General features: G+C 54.6%; 1 protein-coding gene across 1 annotated transcript; it reads right to left on the bottom strand.

The window, feature by feature from the left end:
• Positions 1-12,536: 12,536 nt before the first annotated feature.
• On the bottom strand, positions 12,537-14,115 carry RPRML (reprimo like). The gene has a single exon (XM_006125764.5). The coding sequence runs from the start codon at positions 13,698-13,700 to the stop codon at positions 13,365-13,367; it is 336 nt and encodes a 111-aa protein (XP_006125826.2). The 5' UTR covers positions 13,701-14,115; the 3' UTR covers positions 12,537-13,364.
• Positions 14,116-21,647: the final 7,532 nt, after the last annotated feature.

Here is a 21,647-nt window from a genome sequence, read left to right as displayed (position 1 = left end):
CACCACACCAGCGAATCCTGAATTTACGGTATCGCTGTCCTGAACTGCTACACAAGCAGTCACAGATCCCCAGCACACAGGATGAAACGCTCCGCTGGCCCGCAGCCAGGCTCCCCAGTCCAAAGTCTTTGTCCTCCAGATGTGTTTCTGGGTGTCGAGTTGTGAGTGGAGCGAGACCAAGGGTATGTCTACACTACAGAGTTTTGTTGGAAAACTGGCCATTTGCCCAACAAAACCTCAGTAACGTCCACACTGCGATTGTGTTCTTTCGAAAGTAAATCGAAAGAACAGAGGGGTTTTTCCGGCGTTGGTAATCCTCTTTCTACGAGGAAGAAGGCTTTTTCCGAAAGCTCTTTTGCAAAAAGGCATGTTTGGACAGGCAAGAGGGAGTTCTTTTGCAGTAAGAGGAAAAAGCACAGGTGCCCTGGTAGCCATTCTATCCATAATAATCACAGGTTAAATGTGAGAGAGAGTCCATTCAGTCTGGACGCTATCTTTTGAAAAAGCAGATCACTTTCTGGATGTGCTTTGGCAGTGTGGACGCTCTTTCCGGAAGATCTCTTCCGAAAGAAGCCTGCAGTCTAGACATAGCCCAAGTGACGATGTCGCCCCACCCCGCCCCTTGATAGTTTCTTCTGGCTTGCTGGGAAGATCTAAGCTTGTGATGGGGGGCAGGGTCCGTCCCATGGGTCACACAGCCTCCATTGTGTGCATGTTGTTTCTGAGATGTCTTAGGGGATGGCTGTTGGGAGAGTGGATTATGTGCTGGCTGCTCCAGTTTTGCACCTGAATGGGGGTTTCCAGCCTCACCACATCGCTAAGTAGCACACATAAGAACATAAGAGCGGCCATGCTGGGTCAGACCAATGGTCCATCCAGACCAGGGTCCTGTCTGCCGACAGTGGCCAATGCCAGATGTCCCCGAGGGAGGGAACACAACAGGGAATCCTCACGTGATCTCTCCCCCGTCTCCCAAAGCGTCAGAACTCCCCGCGCAACGAGACCTCACCCAGCCCAAGCAGGTATTAATGCTCCGCAGACTGAGACTTGGAAGCTGGTACCTCACAAGGCCAAACACGCAGGGATACGACCAGGAGCGGCCCTAGATGAGCTGCCGGCAAACCCCTCAACGGCCATTTAATTTGGCGCCCTTGGCGACCGCCTAGTTCGTGCCTATGGACGGGCTGTCACTGGATACAACAGCCGCCAACAGGGCGGGCCCCGGGTGCTGCTTTGAGGTACCAAGGGCCGCAGTGGTGTGTCATTCTGGCCTGTCAGGGCCATTGCGTGGGGGCATCGCAGGCGGGCGGGGTGGGTTAAGGAAGGATCCTTGCGATCTATGACCCAAGAGGGCACAGCACACAGCAGCAAGTTGGAGAGTTCGAGAAGGAGGAGCAGCAAGAACCCGCTGACATAGGGAGGCATCTGTGTGGGATGGTGGGTCTAAAACTTAATCCTCGTTTGGCGTTCATCCCCCCAGGTATCAGCTATCACCAGCCTGTCCAGGGCTAAATCTTCCCTTTGGCTAAGCTGGGTCCAGCCAGCCCCGAATTTGGCTCCATCACCACCCGCATTGACAGCTCAGGCCGCTCGACTGTTTCTGGTTGACATTTTGGCTTGATTTGTGTGTTTCACCCCTCCCCCACTCCAGGCAAGGTCCGTGTCCAGCCGGCGTCAGGTCGATAATCCCAGCAGCGGCCGAGGCGTGAGGCCCAGTTGGGGCTTCTGGGAAATTCCAGGCCACACCCACTGGATAGCCACTTCCTGGTGCAGCACATGGCGTAACAGCTGAGCCCGTCTCTGCAACACCTGTGCTCACCTTCCCGTATCCCAGCCCTTCAGTGCCTTGTCCTTGTGAAGTGGCCCATCTCTCCTGCGGCTGTGGGGGACACAAGCCACGGTGCCAGCCCAGAACACGGAAAAGGCCACTTTCTTTTTTTCACAACTGCATTCGATCTGGACTGAGGTTACAACCTGGGCAATGCCTCCCTGCCTCGAAAAAATTGCTGTTACCATAACAACCTGAGTCTGTGCTTCATTACCATGGCAATTTGCAGGAATTATGAAATACCGGGTGGCTTTTTTTATGCATGCGCCCTGCTACGTTTCAGTGCCAGACTCCAGCTGAGGTGAGTCCCCCTCCCCTTCATCTAGTTTGTCTCATTGTCTTTTGTTAACCATTTCGTCCCCCCGTCATTTTGTAGCTAGAGATGGGAGGAATTTGAATTTCACCTGCCATTTTGTCAGCCAGTCACCTGGTTTTGTGAGATTTTTGGCCGCCACCGTGCCACGTGCTCCGAGCTGGCTGGGGAAGGAGGGGATGTGGCATGATCCAGGTGGCACTGAGGTCTGGCTGCCTCTAGCCCCGCCCCTCCTGCCTCAGACCCCGCCCCTTATGGGAGCACAGAGCTGCCCTCCCCCACCTTGCCTAGGGACCTGGACAGGCTGTCGGCCCCCTTCTCTTCACAATCTGCTTTGGGCTGAACCATCTTGAGTAATTTTGCATCATCTGCAAAATGTGCCACCTCACTGTTCACCCCCTTTTTCCAATCATTTAAGAATAGCACGGAGCCCACTACAGATCCTTGGGGGACTCTGCTATTTACCTCTTTCCACTCCGGAAACTGACCATCTGTTTTCTCCCCTTTGTTTCCTATCCCCAGGCCCTCCCCCATTATCCCAGGACATCTTAATTTGCTTAAGAGCCTTTGGTGAGGGACCTTGTCAAAGGCTTTCTGAAAGTCCAAGTCCACCGTGTCAACTGGACCACCCTTGTCCACATGATTCTTGGTCCCCTCAAAGAAATCGAATAGCTTGGGGAGGTGCGATTCCTCTATACAAAAGCAGTCTAGTTCCTCCCCAACAAATCCTGTTCATCTATGTGTCTGCTCCTTCTGCTCTTACAGTTTCAACCAAAATGCCTGGCACTGAAGTTGGGCTTCCCAGCCTGTAGGTGCCAGGGTCACCTCTGGGGAGCCTTTTTAAAAACCAAAGTTACATCAGCGGACCTAGTGCAAAGGCTGTTCTGCAATTTCACATTTGAGTTGCTTGAAAACTCTGGCGTGAATCCCATCTGGCCCTTATTACGGTTTAATGTATCGATTTGTTTCAAAACCGCCTCTATTGACACCTCAATCTCGGACATTTCCTCCAATTTGTCACCTAAACAGGGGTGGGCATCTTCCTCACATTCTCTCCAGTGAAGACCGAGGCAAAGAATGAATTTAGCTTCTCTGAAACGGCCTTGTCTTCCTTGAGTGCTCCCTTGATCGGCCCAGACCCCGCTGCCTGTTCAGCAGGCTTCCTGCTTCAGATGCCTTTTTTAAAAACTGATGTTAGTTCTGAGTCTTTTGCTACTTGCTCTTCAAATTCCTTTTTGACTAATTATACTTTTGTTTTGACGTGCCAGAGTTTATTCTCCTTTCTATTTTCCTCATAGGATTTTGCCTCCTATTTTTAAAGGATGCCTTTTTCTCTCTAAAAATAGTTTTTACTTTGCTGTTTTACCATGGTGGCTCTTTTGTTTGTTTGTTTGTTGTTCTTACTGTATTTTTTATTTGGGTGCATATTTAGTCTGGTCCTCTATTATGGTGTTTTTAAACAGTTTCCATGCAGTTTGCAGGCATTTCACCTTTGCAACTGTTCCTTTTAATTTCCATTTAACTAGCTTCCTTCTTTTTGCATAGCTCCCCTGTTTGAAGTCAAGTGCTACTTCCATGAGTTACTTCCATTTTCCCCTGCAAAGATGTTAAATTGAATTACATGACGATTCAGATGCATTTATGTCTTAGATCAGATCCTGTGCACCACATAGGATTAAATCAAGAATTGCCTCTCCCCTTATGGGTTTCAGGACTAGCTTCTCCAAGAAGTTGTCATTAAATGGCATCTAGAAATTTTACCTCTGCATCCCAGTCTGGGGATAGTTGAAATCCTGTTTTATTGCATTTTCTGCCTGTGTTGCCTCACTAATCTTCCGAGGCATTTCGCAGTCACGATTGCCATCTTTTGTCTCTTCCCCTGTTCCCTTGTTGGTTTTGTTCCTAGGACACCAGAGGGAAATGACCCACGAATGCTGGGTTGTATTCCTGGCCCTCCACTGACCAATTTTGGATCAGCCACTTTACTTCCCTTTGTCAGTTCCCCTCCCATGCTCGGTCTGGCAGGTGAGCTCTCTTTGTACAGCACCTAGCACAACGAAACTCGGATCTCCGCTGGGGCCTTCATAGCATATAACAAACAATTAAAACGAATAGAACAATAATCAACTGGCTGGGTTAAAGCAATAGCTAAAAATGTCTTGAAAACAAGCAGCTGCCACTGAGTGTGAATTAAACACAAGGCTGCGAGGTGCGAAAGTCAAGAAAATGAAATAGAGGAAAAAAATAGCAATGGATATTGTTTGGGGAGGGTAACACAGGCCTCAGCCACCCCCCTCCTCTTGCTGTCTCAAAGGTCCCTGCCCCCCACCCACCTCCCCACTGCAGTTTGGAGCAAGATTTCCCCATGCTCAGAACCTTGCGTGGGGCCAGGTTCTCACATCAGTGCCGCAGGGAGGGTCCTGGCAGGGCTGCAATTGTGTCATTAAACACGGGGCTGCGGCGAAACCGAAGGGGACACTGCACCTGCCGCTCACAGCGGTGTCTGTCAATGGGCATCAGGGATCTTCACGACGGGCCCTGCCTGTGTTGAGTTATCTGCCGGGACCCTAGTGTCAGTATTGTACAGGCAGCGCCCACTCCCCGTAGCCCTGAGCTGCCTGTGTCCGTGGGCCTCTCACCCGCTGAGCGCCTGGCCCGGGGAGCCACTCACCGCCGGCAGCATTCACGCTCATTGGGCGTCAGCTAGTCAGAGCTCTGGGATGTGCTGGGAGGAAAGGGGCCTGCAGACGGAGTCGACATGGGTATCGCTTCCCTGTGGCATGCAGCTCCCTCAGCGGGGGCACACGGCCGCTCTGAACGCTCCACAGCCATGGGGGGTTTCAGCCTCCCCCCTCGGGCGGCAGTGTACTGTGGGCAGAGCAGCAGCCTGGAGACTACGGCCACGATCCTCCAAGGGATTTAGGTGCCCAACTCCCACTGAAACCTATCCAGTGGTATCAATGGGAATTAGGAACCCCTGAGGTCTAAGTGACTTGCCCCAGGGTGCACACGGTGTCAGTGGCAGAGCTGCGGATAGGAATCGGGGAGGGTCTGATTCTCTGCTGCCTGCGCCTCGTGTCCTCGCTGCTGCCAAAGCCCAGTGGGTGTAAAACGCTGCCAGGCCGGGGGGAAGAGGGGGGAGGGAGGGGCACTTCATGCTGGCCATGGAATCCCTGGGGGCTTCTGCCCCTGCTGTCATGGCCACTGCAGAGGGCAGAAGCCCTGGGGTATAAGTTCACCCCAGCTACATGTCCTCCTGCCCCGGACATCTCCCCTTCCTCCCCCTGCCCAGAGCACTGTCCGCACCAGAGGACCCGTGGGCCGGGGGAGGGGTGTACACGCCGTGCTGTGAGCCCTTTGCACCAGGGTTTGGAGGCCTGGTTCTCGGATGTGCCAGGTACCTGCACCTCCAGTTGCAGCCTAGCCCTGGGGGTTACTGGAGAGCTGTGCTGTTCCCCTGCCCTCCCCCCAGGCTGCCACCCGCTGCTCCCAGGGAGAGCGCCCCCACCAGCGGAGCACTGGCAGCACCTTGGCTCCAGGGCTGCAGCAGGGATCGGGACAGATCAAGGCCTGAATGAGCCGGAGCAGCTCGGGGGACTCACCTGCCAGCAGCCCTCGGCTGGCTGCTCCTCCCTGCGGCTCGGGGAGAGGCACCCAGGCCTTGCTCGTTACCCGCCCCGCCGATCCCGATCCCCCGCCGAGCCGGCAGCCAAGCGCCTTTCCCAGAATAGCTCTCCTGGGAAGGGGGTGATTAATCTTTCATTGTCAGCCTCGCCGGGGCTTTGTCTGGCGGCGTCTTAAACCGCCGTGAGCAAAACAAGCCCGCGGGGGTCCCCAGTGCCAGTCGCACGCCATGGGGCCTCCTCGGGGGGGGGGGCAGTAATTAAAGGCCAAGGAGAAGGGAGAGCATGGAGGTCAGGCAGACGGCCGCCTCCCCGAAAGCACCGAGGTTCCTGCGAGGGGGCTGTCTCCGCCCCGCCCCGTGGAACTCCTGGAGCCAGGCAGTGGTGTGTGTTTGTCAGAGCACGGAGGATGGAGGAATGAGACTTGGGGTGACTGGTGTACTCCAAACTGCATGGAGCTGTCACTTTAAATTGGGGGGGGGGTCCTAGTCCTGCTCGCAGGCGGGGGAGCTCAATAGGCAGGCATGCAGCCAGGCCCTGCGGCAGCCAGCCCAGAGCAGGGTGGGGTGACAGGAGGGGAGTTTAGCCAGGCAGGATGTAAGCAGGCCTGGTGTGAGGACGCCAGGCTGCCCAGGCGGGGTTAGCAGTCAGTCCTAGAGCAAGGGAGCCAGAGAGAACCACGGGGCTTCAATACAATATCCCCTTGCCACTGTGTGGCGGGCTGCATCTCCTCCCTGCCCAGCCCTGACGGGCCCCGCCCCAGGTCTTGCTAGGAATGGGGGGAGAAAACCAAAGGAGCAGGCTCAGCCGTGAGACGGAACCTGCCCTGGGCTCCCAAACCCGCTGCAGCCCCACTCAATCGCCCTGGCCCAGCTGGAAGCTGGAATGTCACACGACCCCTCGGCCGCGTCCCAGGGGCGACTCCCAGCTGCCTGGCTCCCACGGGTCCCGTTCCCGGCTCGTTTCCCTGCTCCATATCAAGCAGGGCCAGGGGAAATTCCCGACTCGGCCCTTGAGTGATTCCCTCCCTGCTCCCACCTCCAGTCCTGCCCCAAAACCCCAGAGGCCCTGCTGGTGGGCGCAGCTTCTGCCTCTGGGTTTGGGTAGCTGCATGGGCCAGGGGAGGCGGAGCCTACTCAAATAGCCAGATGTGGCCCCCCCCCCACTCCACCCCAGCCCCCCCCCCCCCCCCCGCTTCCTGCCCTGCCGGTGGCTGGCTCTTCCCTTGTGCCATTGTGGCGCTGCACCGCCTGCCCTCCCATGCCCTCTGGTGCCGGGGAGGCTGGGGTCGCACTGCCAGGCCTTCTGGTGCTCTGGGGAGGGAGCAGGGAGAGCTGGGGCACTAGCCTGGGGCAGGGGCCAGCAGCCTCAGTGGGGCTGGGGTTTGGCAGGCACGGAAGGGACGGGGCTCGGGCAGAATGGGGGGGCTAACCTCCCCGTGCCAGCGGTTCACCCAGCGGGCCTGCCACTGAGCTCGCTGCACCTCGAGGTATCCGGGACCCTTCCCTGGGAGACACTGAACTCCCCTGGTTTTCAGGGCTTCCCCAGCATCACTCCTAGCAAGCCGAGACCCCTGCGAGGAGGAAAGCAGGCCCAGCGGAGCTCTGGGCACGACCTCTCGAGTCGCTGTGGATCTCATCCACTCAGCGTCTGGCCAGCAGCTGGGGCAGGCCAAGAACGGGATCCACCGAGGCCTAATCCTCATGCCAAGGGAGTCGCTGGCCAAACTCCTGATGCCAAGTGGGGCAGGACCAGACAGCCCTTCGGACACCTCGGCAGGTGCCTTCCACGTGATGCCTTCGTTTTATTTCTGCCAGCGTCTAGAGGAAGGATCAGCGTCTGGCTACGGCTCCATCCCTGCCCCACACTCCCTGTGCGACTTCGGACACGTCGCTTAGGCTGAAACTTTGGCCTTATTCACATCAAAGGCCAAGCTCCCATTGACTTGAACAGGGGCTCAGATTTCAGCCTTTGCTCCTCGGGGTTTTAGCTCCTCTGGAAGAGACATAAATGCTCTGCGTGTCCCCTCCTAGCCTGGGTCTGTCCAGCCTGGGAGTCCTTGCGGGCAGTGCTGGTTTCATGTACAGCACCTAGCACAGTGAGGCCCTGATCTCACATGGAGCCTCTGGGCACCCCCGTAAGCCCTGGTCTACACTAGGGCTTATTTCGAAATAACCCCCCTTAGGTCGAAGTTATAAGTGGCGCGTCCACACTACCAAGCCGGTTATTTCAAAATAAGAGGCCACTTATTTCGAAATCTGTACCCCAGCTTTCCTCAGGGAATAACGCTAATTTCGAAATAGCGGTGGTGGGGACACGCCGGTGTCGCTGTTTCGAAATAGCTCCTCCCCAGAGTCATTCAACTAATGACTCCCCAGCGCTTCCTGGGGCCCTAACAGCGCCTGCCGCGGGCTCGTTTCGAGGCTTCCCTGTGGTGGCGACAGGCTAGTTCAGTCGTCTCCAACCTTTCTAAGCACGAGATCACTTTTTGAATGTAATTGCAATCCAAGACCTACCTCACACCCAAATATCCTGGCCCCGCCTCTTTGTGCCCCTTCTCCGAGGCTCCGCCCCTGCTCACTCCATCCACCGGCCCTCCCGCATCCTCCCTCCCTTTCAGCACACCGGAGCAGAGGGGCTCTGGTCTTAGAGGGAGTGTGAGGGGGGCTCTGAGCTGAGCTTGGGACAGCTCGCTGGGATGTAGGAGGGGGTTCTAGGTGCAGGCTCTGGGAGGGTGTTTGGATGCAGGGCTGCTCGGGACTGTGGCAGGGACTTGGGGTGCAGGAGGGGGTTCGTGCCTGGGGTAGGGTTTCGGGATGTGCTGGGCACTGCTTACCTCAGGTGACCCCTGGGTGGGGGTGCAATGGGGCTAAGGCAGGATCACCCCTGTCCTGACCCTGCACCACTCCCAAAAAGCAGCCAGCGAGCTCCATCCCAAATCCTGTTGTGCCCCCCACTCTGCTCTGTGGAGATAGGATCCAGGGTGGGAGAGGGCTGGGGGCGCCCTGACATCAGCACCCCTCTTCTCCCTCCCCTGCCCTGCACAGCAAGCGGGAGGCTCCTGGGGGGTGGGGAGAGGCAGCTCCAAGGCAAAGGGCAGGAGGTGCGCAGCAGTTGTGGGAGGGGCAGTTGAAGTGCCCACACTTGAGAGCCTCTTGGCCAAACCAGTCAGGACCCCCTGTCAGGGGCTCCAAGATCTCCCGGTAGATCCCGATCGACTGGTTGGTGACCACTGGCCTCGTCGGGTTTTGTAAAATCAGGAGTTATTAAGTCAAATTTAGTTATTGCAAAATAGTTTCCTCATGGGGGCATGGCCTAAGGCCGCTGTTAACCGCCGGTTTATGCTGCTGCTCCTTAGCACTGATCTCACCCAGCTGTTGTTAGCCATTTTGGCTCCCAGCTGGAGGAGCTCTCTGCTTGCTTGGAAGCGCTCGCGCACCAGGAGCGTGTGGCTCACAAGTGTCTCTCTGAAAGCTGTTGGATGTGGCTGACGTGCCGACCCTCGGACGGTCCCGGGGGCTTGTTTCTCTAGCAAATGCAGCTCAGCGGGGCCCGAAATGCCCCCAGCCAGCGCAGGCCGGCTCCGCTCCATCCCGATCCCGAACTCGTCTGATGGACACCGGGCGTGACCCACTGAGCGTCATCGGGCCTAGCCTTCCATGGATGAGCCCCTGAGTGACCCCTTAGCCCTTGGCACCTCTCCCCAGTGGCCACGAAATGCTGCCACGCTGACCGGGAGTGGGACAGTCACTTTGCACTGGGGGCTCATTTTTCCTCTCCCCGAGGCAGCCAGAGCACCGTGACTCCACACGGCCTCCTGCAGCGAGAAGGCTGCTTGCCCCCTAGGAGCCCTCTGCCCCCTTCAGACCCGGAGCACACATGTGGCCCCCAGCGCCTGTTGCCCGCAACTCGGCCCCTGTGTCAAGCGGAGCCAGGCTGAGCCCAGCACCGCACTGACGTCAGCCGGCGACAGCGGGAGCAGAGGTGCTGCCCACCGGAGGGACGGCACAAGGTGGAGGGCCACGGGGGAGCAGGCCTGGGGGGTCTGACCCAGCTCTGACCTCAGTGTGGGGGAAATCAGAATCCAGCCCTGGCTGCCCTCTGTACAGGGCATGGGCCCACTTGTCCCAGAGTGTGGGGTTATTCCAACCTGGGTGAGGAGTGGTCTCCGCGGCAACGCTTTCTTGGGAGTCCTTAACAGCGTGATCTGGGTATCGGTGGCTGATAACCACAGAGAGGCACTAACCCTGTGGCTAACGACCCTGACGCATGGAGTCGGACGACCCCCGGTCTTTGAGTGTGCCTGGTGTCGCCAGCGTCTCTCCGCAGAGCGCCGGGAATGCTGCCTTCCGCAGGCTACGTGGCTAATCAGGGATCTGAGGAATGATCTGATATGTGCCAGGTATCACCAGAAAAAGGCCCCCTCTCCCTCCAGCTAAGACGAGAATATGCTAGCTCCTTCAGCCAGTGACAAATTAACCAGGTTGTGAGGAGTTTCCAGCTTCATCAGGGCATCATGAGGGGTCAGAGTTAAGGTGGTTACGGAGCTTCATTTGGGAACGGCAAGCTCAGCTCAGCATTTCCAGTGTTTCTAACAGGGGAGAGGTTTTTAACTCCCAGTTCTACTCCCGCACCAGATTTCCCCATCCAGGTGGGAGGCTGATAGATTTTAGCAAAGGTACCAAATTCTGGCTTCAGATGGAAACTCAGTTGCAGCCACAGGGACCAATCCTGCAAACACCACGGACTTGCTTCACTTCACTGCCAAGAAGGAGTCCATATATACTCATAAGAACATAAGACCATAAGAACGGTCATACTGGGTCAGACCAACGGTCCACCTAGCCCAGTATCCTGTCTGCCGACAGTGGCCAATACAGATGCCCCAGAGGGAGGGAACACAACAGGTAATCCTCCCATGATCCCTCTCCTGTCATCCATTTCCAGACAAACAGAGGCTAGGGACACCAGTCCTGCCCATCCTGGCTAATAGCCATTGATGGACCTAACTTCCATGAATCTATCTTGCTCTTTTTTGAATCCTGTTAAAGTCCCAGACTTCACAACATCCTCTGGCAAGGAGTTCCACAGGTTGACTGTGCACTGAGTGAAGAAAAACTTCCTTTTGTTTGTTTTAAATCTGCTGCCTACTAATTTCATTTGGTGACCCCTCATTCTTACATTGTGGGAATAAGTAAATAACTTTTCTTTATTCACTTTTTCCACACCACTCATGATTTTATAGACCTCGATCATATCCCCCCTTAGTCTCCTCTTTTCTAAGCTGAAAAGGCCAAGTCTTTTTCATCTTCCTTCATACGGGACCCGTTCCAAACCCCTCATCATTTTTGTTGCCCTTTTCTGATCCTTTTCCAAGGCCAAGAGATCTTTTTTGAGATGAGGTGACCACTCCTGCACTCAGTATTCAAGATGTGGGTGCACCATGGTTTTATATAGAGGCAATAAGATATTCTCTGTCTTATTCTCTATCCCTTCATTCACAGTAGGGAGTGAAGCACATGGCAGAATCAGGCCTGAATATGCCTTGGTCTTACTTCCTCACTGCCCAGGACTGTCTGTCTCATTTACTGATCGGGCGCCTCCAGTTCGGAGTTTACTCCCGATTCACACTGCTATAATGGAGTTTAGTCTTACCCCACTTCACATTCCAGGACTGCATTCCCCCCACAGGAAATAGACGCTACGGGTGCAATATTATTCCCCTCCTCCACCCACTGGCACACAGCACAGGGGTAAATGGTAATGCAAGATACAAAGCAGAGGACAGAGCCTGATTCTGCCCACAACCGAGTCAGTGGAAATGAAGGCAAATGGGAGCATTTTCATTGAGTTCAATAGGAGAAGGATCCATTCCTGCCAGGCCTGGCTTCCACAGGTAGCCACTTGCTGCTGGGCAAAGTGGCTGTAAAACACTCTCCCATCAGAACAGCAGTTTATGGGAGGAGGCTGCCCAAATTGCAAGGGGGTTAGGCCCCTAGCGGTTAGTTTGGTTCATTGGGGCAGAGGGGTGTCAGAAGACAAACACCCTGGCCTCCCTGCCAGAGTGTCCTGGTCATCACAATCTCATTGCATCCTACAGGGCGGAGAGTGAGAACACTTAGCCCTGGGCGAGTCGTATTCACCTTATGTCTGTTCCACTAATATGCTTTGGAATCCTTGGGGGAAACACGCTCTTAACGGCCACTCTTCATCACTTCCAGCCCGGCTCTGATCTGAGCGACAGCTTGGGTGAATCCACAGTGGAGTTATTCCAGATTTACATGAGTGCCACAGATCCTAATTTTACTCCTCATCAGCTGTGATCGCATCTCCCCCACACAAGAGGGAAAATAACCAGCATATTGCAGACATTACTTTCGTCCTACACCCACACCCTGAGAAATCATTCCACCGAAGAGGAAAGGGCAGGAGGTCTCCTTTTTTGTCATCTATCCCCTTTCACTCACGTGTCTGGATTTTGACAGCTTTACAAGGATCACAGAGGATGCAGATTTCAACGCGGAGTTTTGCTTTGCAAGATGCCTTTGCTGAACCTTTACGCTTCAGTGCTTGGCAGCAATTTAGCAGCAGCCCTGAGTATTCAGTTTCTAGTTAACATATTAGCTAAGGGGACCCAAGAGTGGTATTTTTAGTTTCAATAGTATTTCTTAAAATGTTTGTTCAAATGCAAAGTAAGAGAATGGTATTTAATCCTCGGGAGCTATCACTGGGGAAAAAGTCCACACACACAAAAATGAAGACAACAGCAAAATCATTTGAAACAGGTTTTTTTGTTTTGTTTTGTTTTGGGGAGGGGGATTCTTCAACTTTCACTGGTTTTCAAAAACTACAAAAAAAAAACCAAGGACTTAACAATGTTGCATTCGAAAAAGGTTGTTGCATCCCCAAAACAAAGCCATGCTTTTGTTTTCTTTTACCATTTCTTTTTTCAATACTGGGCAAAAAAAAATCATTTAAAAAAAGAGAAACTCCTGGTACATTATTAAGGAGATCTCTGGCGTCTAAAAAACCCCAAAGAACATGCTTTTCCAGTTACAAAACTCTCGATTTACAAAATGACCCATGCTTGAGGTCCGAAATAGAAAGAGACAGGCACATTCATTAGCATGCAGTCTTGGCTTTACGACTCCAAGATCACCCCACTTTCCCTAGCCCCACAAACAATTTGTTTATTTGGCTTTCACGACACATTTTGCTTTTTTTTTTAAATTTGTTTTGTTGTTTTGTGAGGGTTTAAAAAAAGAAAAAAAGCTTAAAGAACAGAAACCAGTATCCAAGGTAACAACGGAACAGATGCCAAACCTTCACTTTGTTTTTGCAAGTTTTCATGCAAAGCATAAAACATTTCTGCATGCAACATCAGATGACAATTTTATTTGTGTGCTTCACACAGACCCGGAGAGATGTCTCCGTCCCCTTCGCCAGCCCGTTTTGCATTCAGCACAGCACAGAAGGGTGGATTTACCCGGTTCACCAGCACGTTGCAAGAAGTCCAGATTCCACACCCGGCACCCTGTTTCCATGGGATCACACCTCTCCACCGGAATTCCAGACCATTCTCTTGCCGAGAGAGACCCTCTCAGTACAGCCCCATGATGGCAGCGCCCACGTCCTTAGACGGTCTGCGGTCCTTGACCAAAAAGTTAATCATGCTCTCCGACTTGATGAGCAAGTTGCAGCCCAAAAAGAAGATCCCAAACACCACAGTCAAGGAGAGGACGCAGAGCACAGCAATCTGCACTACCCGTGTAATGTAGAGGCTCCTCTCGTCGGGCAGCAGGACGGAGGACCCGCCGTCGCTGGCCACCACCGAGCCGGTGCCATTGCAACAGCCCATCAACGTGCTCAGCTCCTGGGTCCTGTTGGAATACACCCCTTGCTCCATGACAGTCTGGTTGAAAAAGGTCCCGTTCATTTTGCCGTTTGAATCCAGAAGCTCCAGCCCCCGGAGGAGAGAACAGCCACTCCGGGGTTAGAGCCAAGAGAGGGTCAGGGAGAGGAGTGTCACCACCTCACTCTGCTCACCATGAAGCGCCAGGTATCGGAGAAACTTCCTCAAGGCAGCAAGGAACTCGGAAGCCAATTTGTGTGGCTGAGAGATGCTCACTCCCTGATTCCTCTGTGCAAGGACATCATCAACACGAGCCCCCACACAGAGCAGAGAGAGAAGGGAAGGGGGATACAGGGAGGGGAAATCGACAAGCAAACAGACAGGAGCTTGCAACTTACCCCGTCCCCGATCCCCCAGTGCTCTAGGGGAGCGAAGCAGAGACGCACATTTCCAGGAGTGGAATTAACACAGGAGGAAGATGCTGAAAACTGCCGGCTGGGAGCTCAACAAATGCAAGTTCCAATCGAAAGTCTAGGCGGTGTTAAAAAAATCATCTCATCAACTCCACCCCCTCCAGTCCCCCAGGACCGCCTCCCCCCCACTCACTGCCACCTCCCCCTCTCCCTGCTGCCCTACCCCACTCCTGACACCTCACCTCCACGGCTGCGATGCCCTCCACCCACACCTGGCCAGCTCCCGCTACCCTCCCCCACTGACAACTGCCCAGATGAGGCTAGCCTCTGTCTAACCTGACACATATGCCCATCGCTGTTACTGTCTCCCACCCACCTTGAGCCTCCATCCCCACGCCTGACCCTCGTCTTCACTCACTGAACATAAGAACGGCTGTACTGGGTCAGACCAAAGGTCCATCAGGCCCAGTAGCCCGTCTGCCGACAGTGGCCAACACCAGGTGCCCCAGAGAGGGTGGACTGAAGACAACGATCAAGCGATTTGTCTCCTGCCATCCCTCTCCAGCCTCTGACAGAGGCCAGGGGCACCATTTCTATCCCCTGCTCAATCACTCCTGCCTCCGCCCAGCTCAGCACTGCCTTCCCCGGGTCTCCCGGGCTTGGAGAGCAGCCTGCAGGGAATGTTGAGGCTGCCGAGTGGAGCCCTCAGAGGTTAGGAGGTTACATAATGAAGGTTGCTCTGTGCTCTCCTGCACATACCCTTAGCTCTGCCCCTTGGGCACGTGCATCATGATACCTGCTTTAACGACATGCCCACTGGTTACTTTGCTCAAAGGAGCCTCGCCCGTCCAGTGCCTGGGATGCACTGGAGACAGGGAGCAGAGACCACCCGAGGCCGGGGGAGAGCAGAAGGCAGAGGGATGAGAGGCTGACAGCTGACGGGGTTCTGTAGAAGCAAGAATTTGCAGGTGGGTCTCAGCAATGTCAAGACTCCCATTGACTGGGAAAGTAGCTTCCTAGCTACCCCCAAGCCCAGACCGCATCCCCACAAGGTCCTCCCATCCCGAGACAGTCCGGCCATGTATGGAGGAAACTCCCGCTCTGGTCTGTGCTGTTGGGAAGATACATTGGCCCATTGACTGGACTCTGCTGCTCCGTTGGCCCTGCTAGGGGCCTGCGATGTCTCACCTGCCCCAGGACAGGCTAAGTCACTGGAATACTGACCCACGGTTCAGAGACTGCTCCCCACCCCTGGAATCTGGGTAGGGACCAAACCCAGGCACAGCTGGCGCAGATGCTGGGGCAGCAGAGGAGAGCAGGGCCAGCCACGGCTAGAGCCTGATTTTATTATAACCTAATGAGAGAGGCTCCTTTGGCTTCCAGGATCCTGATCTAAAGTCAGCCCCTCTCCGACCTGCTTCTCTGCCTACTTCCCAGCGCCCCCCGTGCAGGGGTCCGGCAGGCGTGTGGGATGCTCACGCATGCACCAGCATCCCCTCGGGAGCGGGGACTCGGCGGGCTGGTTGCCAGTCGCTCTGAGCTCATCTCTCCAGCAGACAGACCTGCAGGGTTAATTTCCACGCTCTTGGCTCTGCTTCACAGAGCGCTTTGATCTCCCCTCCTGTCTGTTGCTGAGCCTTGAGAATGGTGCCTCTCAGGAACTGTGCTTTGATCCCTGGTTCCCGGCACGTCTACACTGCAGGAGACCCGCAGTCAACGGAGTCACTCCGGCTTCCCTCACTGGACTAGAAATTGCAGTCTAGACCAGGGCTACTCAACTTTGGAAGCCCTGGGGGGGCACAGTGATACTCACAGCGCATGCTGAGGGCCACAACTTAGTTGTGGTTGTATATACATGCAAATATATATGCAAATATATGCAAATAGCTTCTTTCACACTGCTGGGTGTGAATACAAAGATTAAGCCTTAAGCCGCGGCGCCGGACCCACACGTGGCCAGTGTGAGCCAGTCAGCACCTCTCAGGCTCTGCCCACAAGGCTAAGCAACCACAATGCCCCGGCGCTCCTGGCACCTCCTCCTGGGGGACTAGAAACGCCGATACCCTGTACCCATCTGTTCCAGCCAGGCGCTTGCATTTGTCAATGGTCGCCCTGCCTGCGAGACGCCTCGCCACTGTGGAGCGTGAGCCCAGGGGCGGCCATGTTCAAAGGATCCCACCCGTGGGTTGAGCCCCACGGAAACCCAGACCACACTGCGAGCTGCGTGTTGAGTAGCCCTGGTCTCAAGGTTCCTCGCAGTGTAGACATTCCCCCACCCCTGCCCCCGCCCTGGTAGGTTTCAGAGCCCAGACTCAAGCCTGAGCCAGAACCTCTGTGCTGCTATTTCCAGCCCCATGGCCCAGGCCCGGCGAGCCCCAGACAGTTGGCGAGGGCTCTGGACGTGCTGTGTTTTGCAGTGTAGACGTACCCTAAGGCACAGAGCCGTTTAAGGCCCGGATTGTCAGGTATGGCCACAGATTTGGGACATCTCTGTTTTTTAAGGACCCAACTTGGGGTCCCCATGTGGGCATCCAAAATGCCCGCCCCCCCCAATCACTGCCCACGTTTCAGCCTATGCCTGTGGCTCCAAGGTCATGCAGTGAGTAGAACAGAAGCCGGGGGGGCTCCTTTCCCCATGACCCAGCCCCCAGTGCTCTCGCTTCCACCAGCGCCAAGTGCCCCCAAATGAGACTGAGCAATTTGGTGCCAGTGCCAGTGGTGCGGGACTCCAGCCAATCGGGTCTCAGTGCTCCTGGCGCCCCGACCACTGATCCGACCCTGAAAAGCACATCTCTGCCGCATGCTTGGTCTAGAACCCAGGAGTCAGGCCTCTCGCTGCCAACCCGGCAACACGCCCTGTTCCTACGCGTCTCCCCCGTGCTGGCTGAGCTGAGCTGGCTGGTTAGCATTAGCCTATAGCTATCGGTGAACACGCTGTGGCACCATAAAAGGGGAGAATCCCTTCGGAGCCGTCGCTGGCTGGCTTTGTCGTCCTTTAGTTTCTATTTGCTTGGGGCTGGCAGACAAGTCTCTCTCGTTGCTCTAATTAGTGGATGTCTCTGCCGGGTGCAGAATGCAGGTGGCGATCGGAGCTGTGGGCTTTCAAATAGCATGAAATGGAAATGAATAGCGGGAGGGGCATTTGAGATGGGGCTGAAGCCGACTGGCTAAAGGAGAGTGAAGAATAACTTTGCAGCAAAACTGTACGCTGCTAAGGTGTGGGGGGGGGGGGGCTTTTCTTTGAATGGTGAATTGCAACCATGGGACTCAGTGTCCAGTTTTGCCTCTTTGTGGCAGGTAGTGAACGCCCCATTTTAAAAAGTCGATTTGTAATTGTTTGTTTTTCGGCATTAGCTCTCTGGGCTTCATCTATCTGAGGAACTGCCTGCTGGAGAACATGCAGGGTTGTGACTAGTGCTGGGCAAAGAACTCATGTTTCCATTCGCGGGCCGTAGCGAACCAAATCAGCCCAGGCTTTCGGTCCACCCCACCACAAAAGGTTTCATGTCATCTCTAGGGGCTTTTAGCTTTCAAGTAGAAGGAAAAAACACTGATGAGGTTCAACAAGGACAAGTGCAGAGTCCTGCACTTGGGACGGAAGAATCCCAAGTATTGTTACAGGCTGGGGACCAACCAGCTAAGTATCAGTTCTGCAGAAAAGGACCTGGGGGTTACAGTGGATGAGAAGCTGGATATGAGTCAACAGTGTGCCCTGGTAACCAAGAAGGCTAATGGCATATTAGGTTGCATTAAGAGGAGCATTGCCAGCAGAGCCAGAGATGTCATTATTCCCCTTTATTCGGCTTTGGTGAGGCCACATCTGGAGTATTGTGTCCAGTTCTGGGCCCCCCACTACAAAAAGGATGCGGACGCATTGGAGAGGGTCCAGCGGAGGGCAACCAAAATGATTAGGGGGCTGAAGCATATGACTTATAAGGAGAGGCTGAGGGAGTTGGGTCTGTTTAGTCTGCAGAAGCGAAGAGTGAGGGGGGATTTGAGAGCAGCCTTCAATTACCTGAAGGGAGGTTCCAAAGAGGATGGAGAGAGGCTGTTCACAGTAGTGACAGATGGCAGAACAAGGAGCAATGGGCTCAAGTTGTGGTGAGAGAGGTCCAGGTTGGATATTAGGAAAAACTATTTCACTAAGAGGGTGGGGAAGCACTGGAATGGGTTCCCTAGGGAAGTAGTGGAGTCTCCATCCCTAGAGGTGTTTAAGTCTCGGCTTGACAAAGCCCTGGCCAGGTTGATTTAGATGGGATTGGTCCTGCCTAGAGCAGGAGGCTGGACTTGACGACCTTCTGAGGTCTCTTCCAGCTCTATGGTTCTATGATTCTATGAAAGCACATTCCTATGATTCTATGAAAGCAACGTTGTGTTGCTGTGAAAATGCCAAAGCAAAACATTTTGATTTTCAAGAATTTTAAGTAGATTTTAGTAATTGAACAACTTGGGGACTTCAAAACAAATTCACCGAACTTTTCAGCTTGACCTGAGTTTACATTTTTCAGGGAAGAAAAGTTTCAGATAGAGAATGGTGCCAGGGATAGTTAGGATAGCACACGCACGCAGGGAATTAAGAAGCAGACTTCTTCCCCAGGGTTTCTGCACCAGTTTACATTTTCATGTGAGCAAAGTCCTATCCGCTCAGCTGGGGCTTCTCACAGGCATACCCAATGCAGATGTCCTAAATCTTTGCAGGATCCAGGTGTGATTGAGTCAAGTGATGTTTATTCTGATTCTCAGGAGGAAAGTTATGTTGGGGAAATAGCAAACTGCTGCTATGCATCTCTGAGTCTTCCAAGGAGACCTCCAATCAAAGTAGGAAATCCCAGTCTTGGCCTTCCCAACAGAAATAAACCCTTTTAAAAACCCCAACCTATCTCCCAGACGTCCCTATACTCTGTTAATCGGAGGGGGGGGGGGGGAGTGCAAGCTTTTTGCAAGTCACCTTTAAAGTACCAAGGGGGGAGTATTTTAAAGTTCATAGCAAAGTGTCTAATCTCAGAGCCTCATGAGCCATGCAGAGCAAGGACTTTCTTTGGTGTTTTTTATATGTTGTATAAAATGATGTGTGATCTGGGGAACCACAGACGGGCCAGCCTCACCTCAGCCCCCAGAAAAATCATGGAGGGGATCCTCAATCCATTTTGAAGCACTTGGAAGAGGGGAAAGTGATCAGGAACAGTCAACATAGATTCCCCAGGGGCTAGTCGTGCCTGACCAACCCGATTAGCTTCTATCATGAGCTAACTGGCTCTGTGGACATGGGGAAGTCAGTGGATGTGATATACTTTGACTTTATCAAAGCTTGTGATGTGGTCTCCCACAGTATTCTTGCCAGCAAGTGAAGGCCGTATGGATTGGATACATGGACTGTAAGGTGGATAGAAAGCTAGCTAGGTTGTCGGGCCCAACAGGTGATGATCAATGGCTCAATGTCTGGAGCGGTCGGTGTCAAGCGGAGTGCCCCAAGGGTCGGTTCTAGGGCCGGTTTTGTTCAACATGGGATGGACTGCACCCTCAGCACGTTCGCAGATGACACTAAGCAGGAGGCCAATCATAACTGGCAACGAGTTGCCCCCTGGTCTTAGAGACCTATCACAGCTTGCAATGCATTACCCCCCTGGCCTGGAGACCTATCATAGCTTGCAATGCATTACCCCCCTGGCCTGGAGACCTATCATAGCTTGCAATGCATTACCCCCCTGGCCTGGAGACCTATCATAGCTTGCAATGCATTACCCCCCTGGCCTGGAGACCTATCATAGCTTGCAATGCATTACCCCCCTGGCCTGGAGACCTATCACAGCTTGCAATGCATTACCCCCCTGGCCTGGAGACCTATCATAGCTTGCAATGCATTACCCCTCTGGCTGTAGACATCAGAGGAAGGTGACCTTGGAGAAGTGCACAAGGCAGCATGGGGGTGTCCCCGGCTCCAGTCTGGGCAGTGGGAAGAGCGGGGAGCACAGTGCAGGATCCCAGGAGGGCAGGGAAGGACAGGAACAGTGCCCAGAGGGTGAGCAGAGGAGTGCTTGAGTGAGATGAAAGAGGAGGGGTCCCTGGGAAGCCCTGAGCCCTACTGGTTACTGGGCAACAGCTTTGTGCGTTGCTTGCGTTGGATCCCCCGGCGGGGGGGGGGGGGGAGTTGTGTTAATGGCTTCCCCAGAGGGCGCAAGTCACTGCAGCAAAGCACCTCTCCAGCAGGAGGAGGCTGAAGCGGCATGTGGGGAAACTGAGGCAGGAGTACTCGTTAGGTCACACCTCTTCCCAGAAGGGGAGGACTTGGAGCCACTCCTGCACATCTGTGCAGCCCACCACTGACGGGCACACTGACGGGATGGAGCAAGGGCCCCTGGGCCCAGCCAGAGCCAGGCCACGGGGAATGGCAGAGTCCCTGCGCCCACCAGAGCGGAGACCCCAGGACCACAGGGTGTGCTCCCTTAGCAAGCCTGGTCCAAAATCCCCCCCTCCCTGGGCCAGGCGGAGCAGGCGGGTAAGTCCTGGGCGAGGCCGGAGCTGTCCCTGCGGAATCAGAGGAACTTTGGCTTCCCTGCCTTTCATTTCGCTCCCAATTTGAGAAGCTCTTGCCCCCTCTGGTGGCCGCAGCCTGGCACGTTCGTCCTTGTGTCTGCCAGGGAGCCGGCTGGTCAGATGAGCTGGTCCCCGGTCTCTGAACCGGGCTGGGGGGAGTGGAGAGCCCGAGTCCCTCACAGCTCCTGAGGGCAGAGGAAGGCCTCGCGCCAGCAGGCACTCAGGGACACCGGGCAGGGGGGCTCCTCCAGGGGGCCCCCAGGCAGGCAGAGGTCAATGCCAATCCAGGTGTTCCAGACTCGCGGTGTGCACCATCCCGCAACACCTGAATGAACAGCTCAGCATAAGGAGGGGACCTGCTGGTGGGGTGAAAGGGGGAGAGGAGTCTCTGGAGCTCTTGGCGCATGACTGGGTTGATTCTCCAGTGGCTATGCTCTAAATCAACCCCCAGGTTATTGGTGGGGCCATGAAATCTGGTCTCCCCCTGTGAAAGCTGCTCTTGTGTGTGCTTTCCCCTTATGCTGTACAGATTTCACAGGGGAGACCAGCATTTCTCACACTGGGGGGCCTGTCCCAAAAGGGAGTTACGAGGGCTCACAAGGTTATTTTAGGGGGGTCATGGTATTGCCACCCTTAATCCTCCTCTGATCTCAGAGCTGTGTGGCCACAGAGCGGCAGCTGTGGGCTAGGAGCCCGGCTCTGACAGCAGCGCCCAGCCAGCAGCAGTGCAGAAGTAAGGGTGGTGATACCGTACTGTGCCAGCCTTACTTCTGCACTGCACCCTACAGAGGTGGGCTGCTGCAGAGTGGCGGCTGCTGACTGGCAGCAATGCAGAATTACAGGTGCCTCGTGGGATGAGGTTTACCGGGACGGTCAACAAATGCCTTTGATGTCGACCGCGGAGCGTCCAGACTAGTACTCTGAGCTGACAAATAGCTAATCGGCTCAGCATAGCAGCCATTTTAATTTAAATGAAGCAGTGATTATTTAAATCGCCGCTTCATTAGGGTATGTCTAGAAAACTAATCTACATGGCTCTGGCGACAGAGCCATGTGTAGTCTAGACATACCCTTTCATATAACT

The sequence above is a fragment of the Pelodiscus sinensis genome, chromosome 29 (assembly GCF_052426305.1).
Source record: "Pelodiscus sinensis isolate ZL-2025 chromosome 29, ASM5242630v1, whole genome shotgun sequence".
Classification (NCBI taxonomy): Eukaryota; Metazoa; Chordata; order Testudines; family Trionychidae; genus Pelodiscus; species Pelodiscus sinensis.
This window is presented reverse-complemented; position numbering and strand designations above follow the sequence as displayed.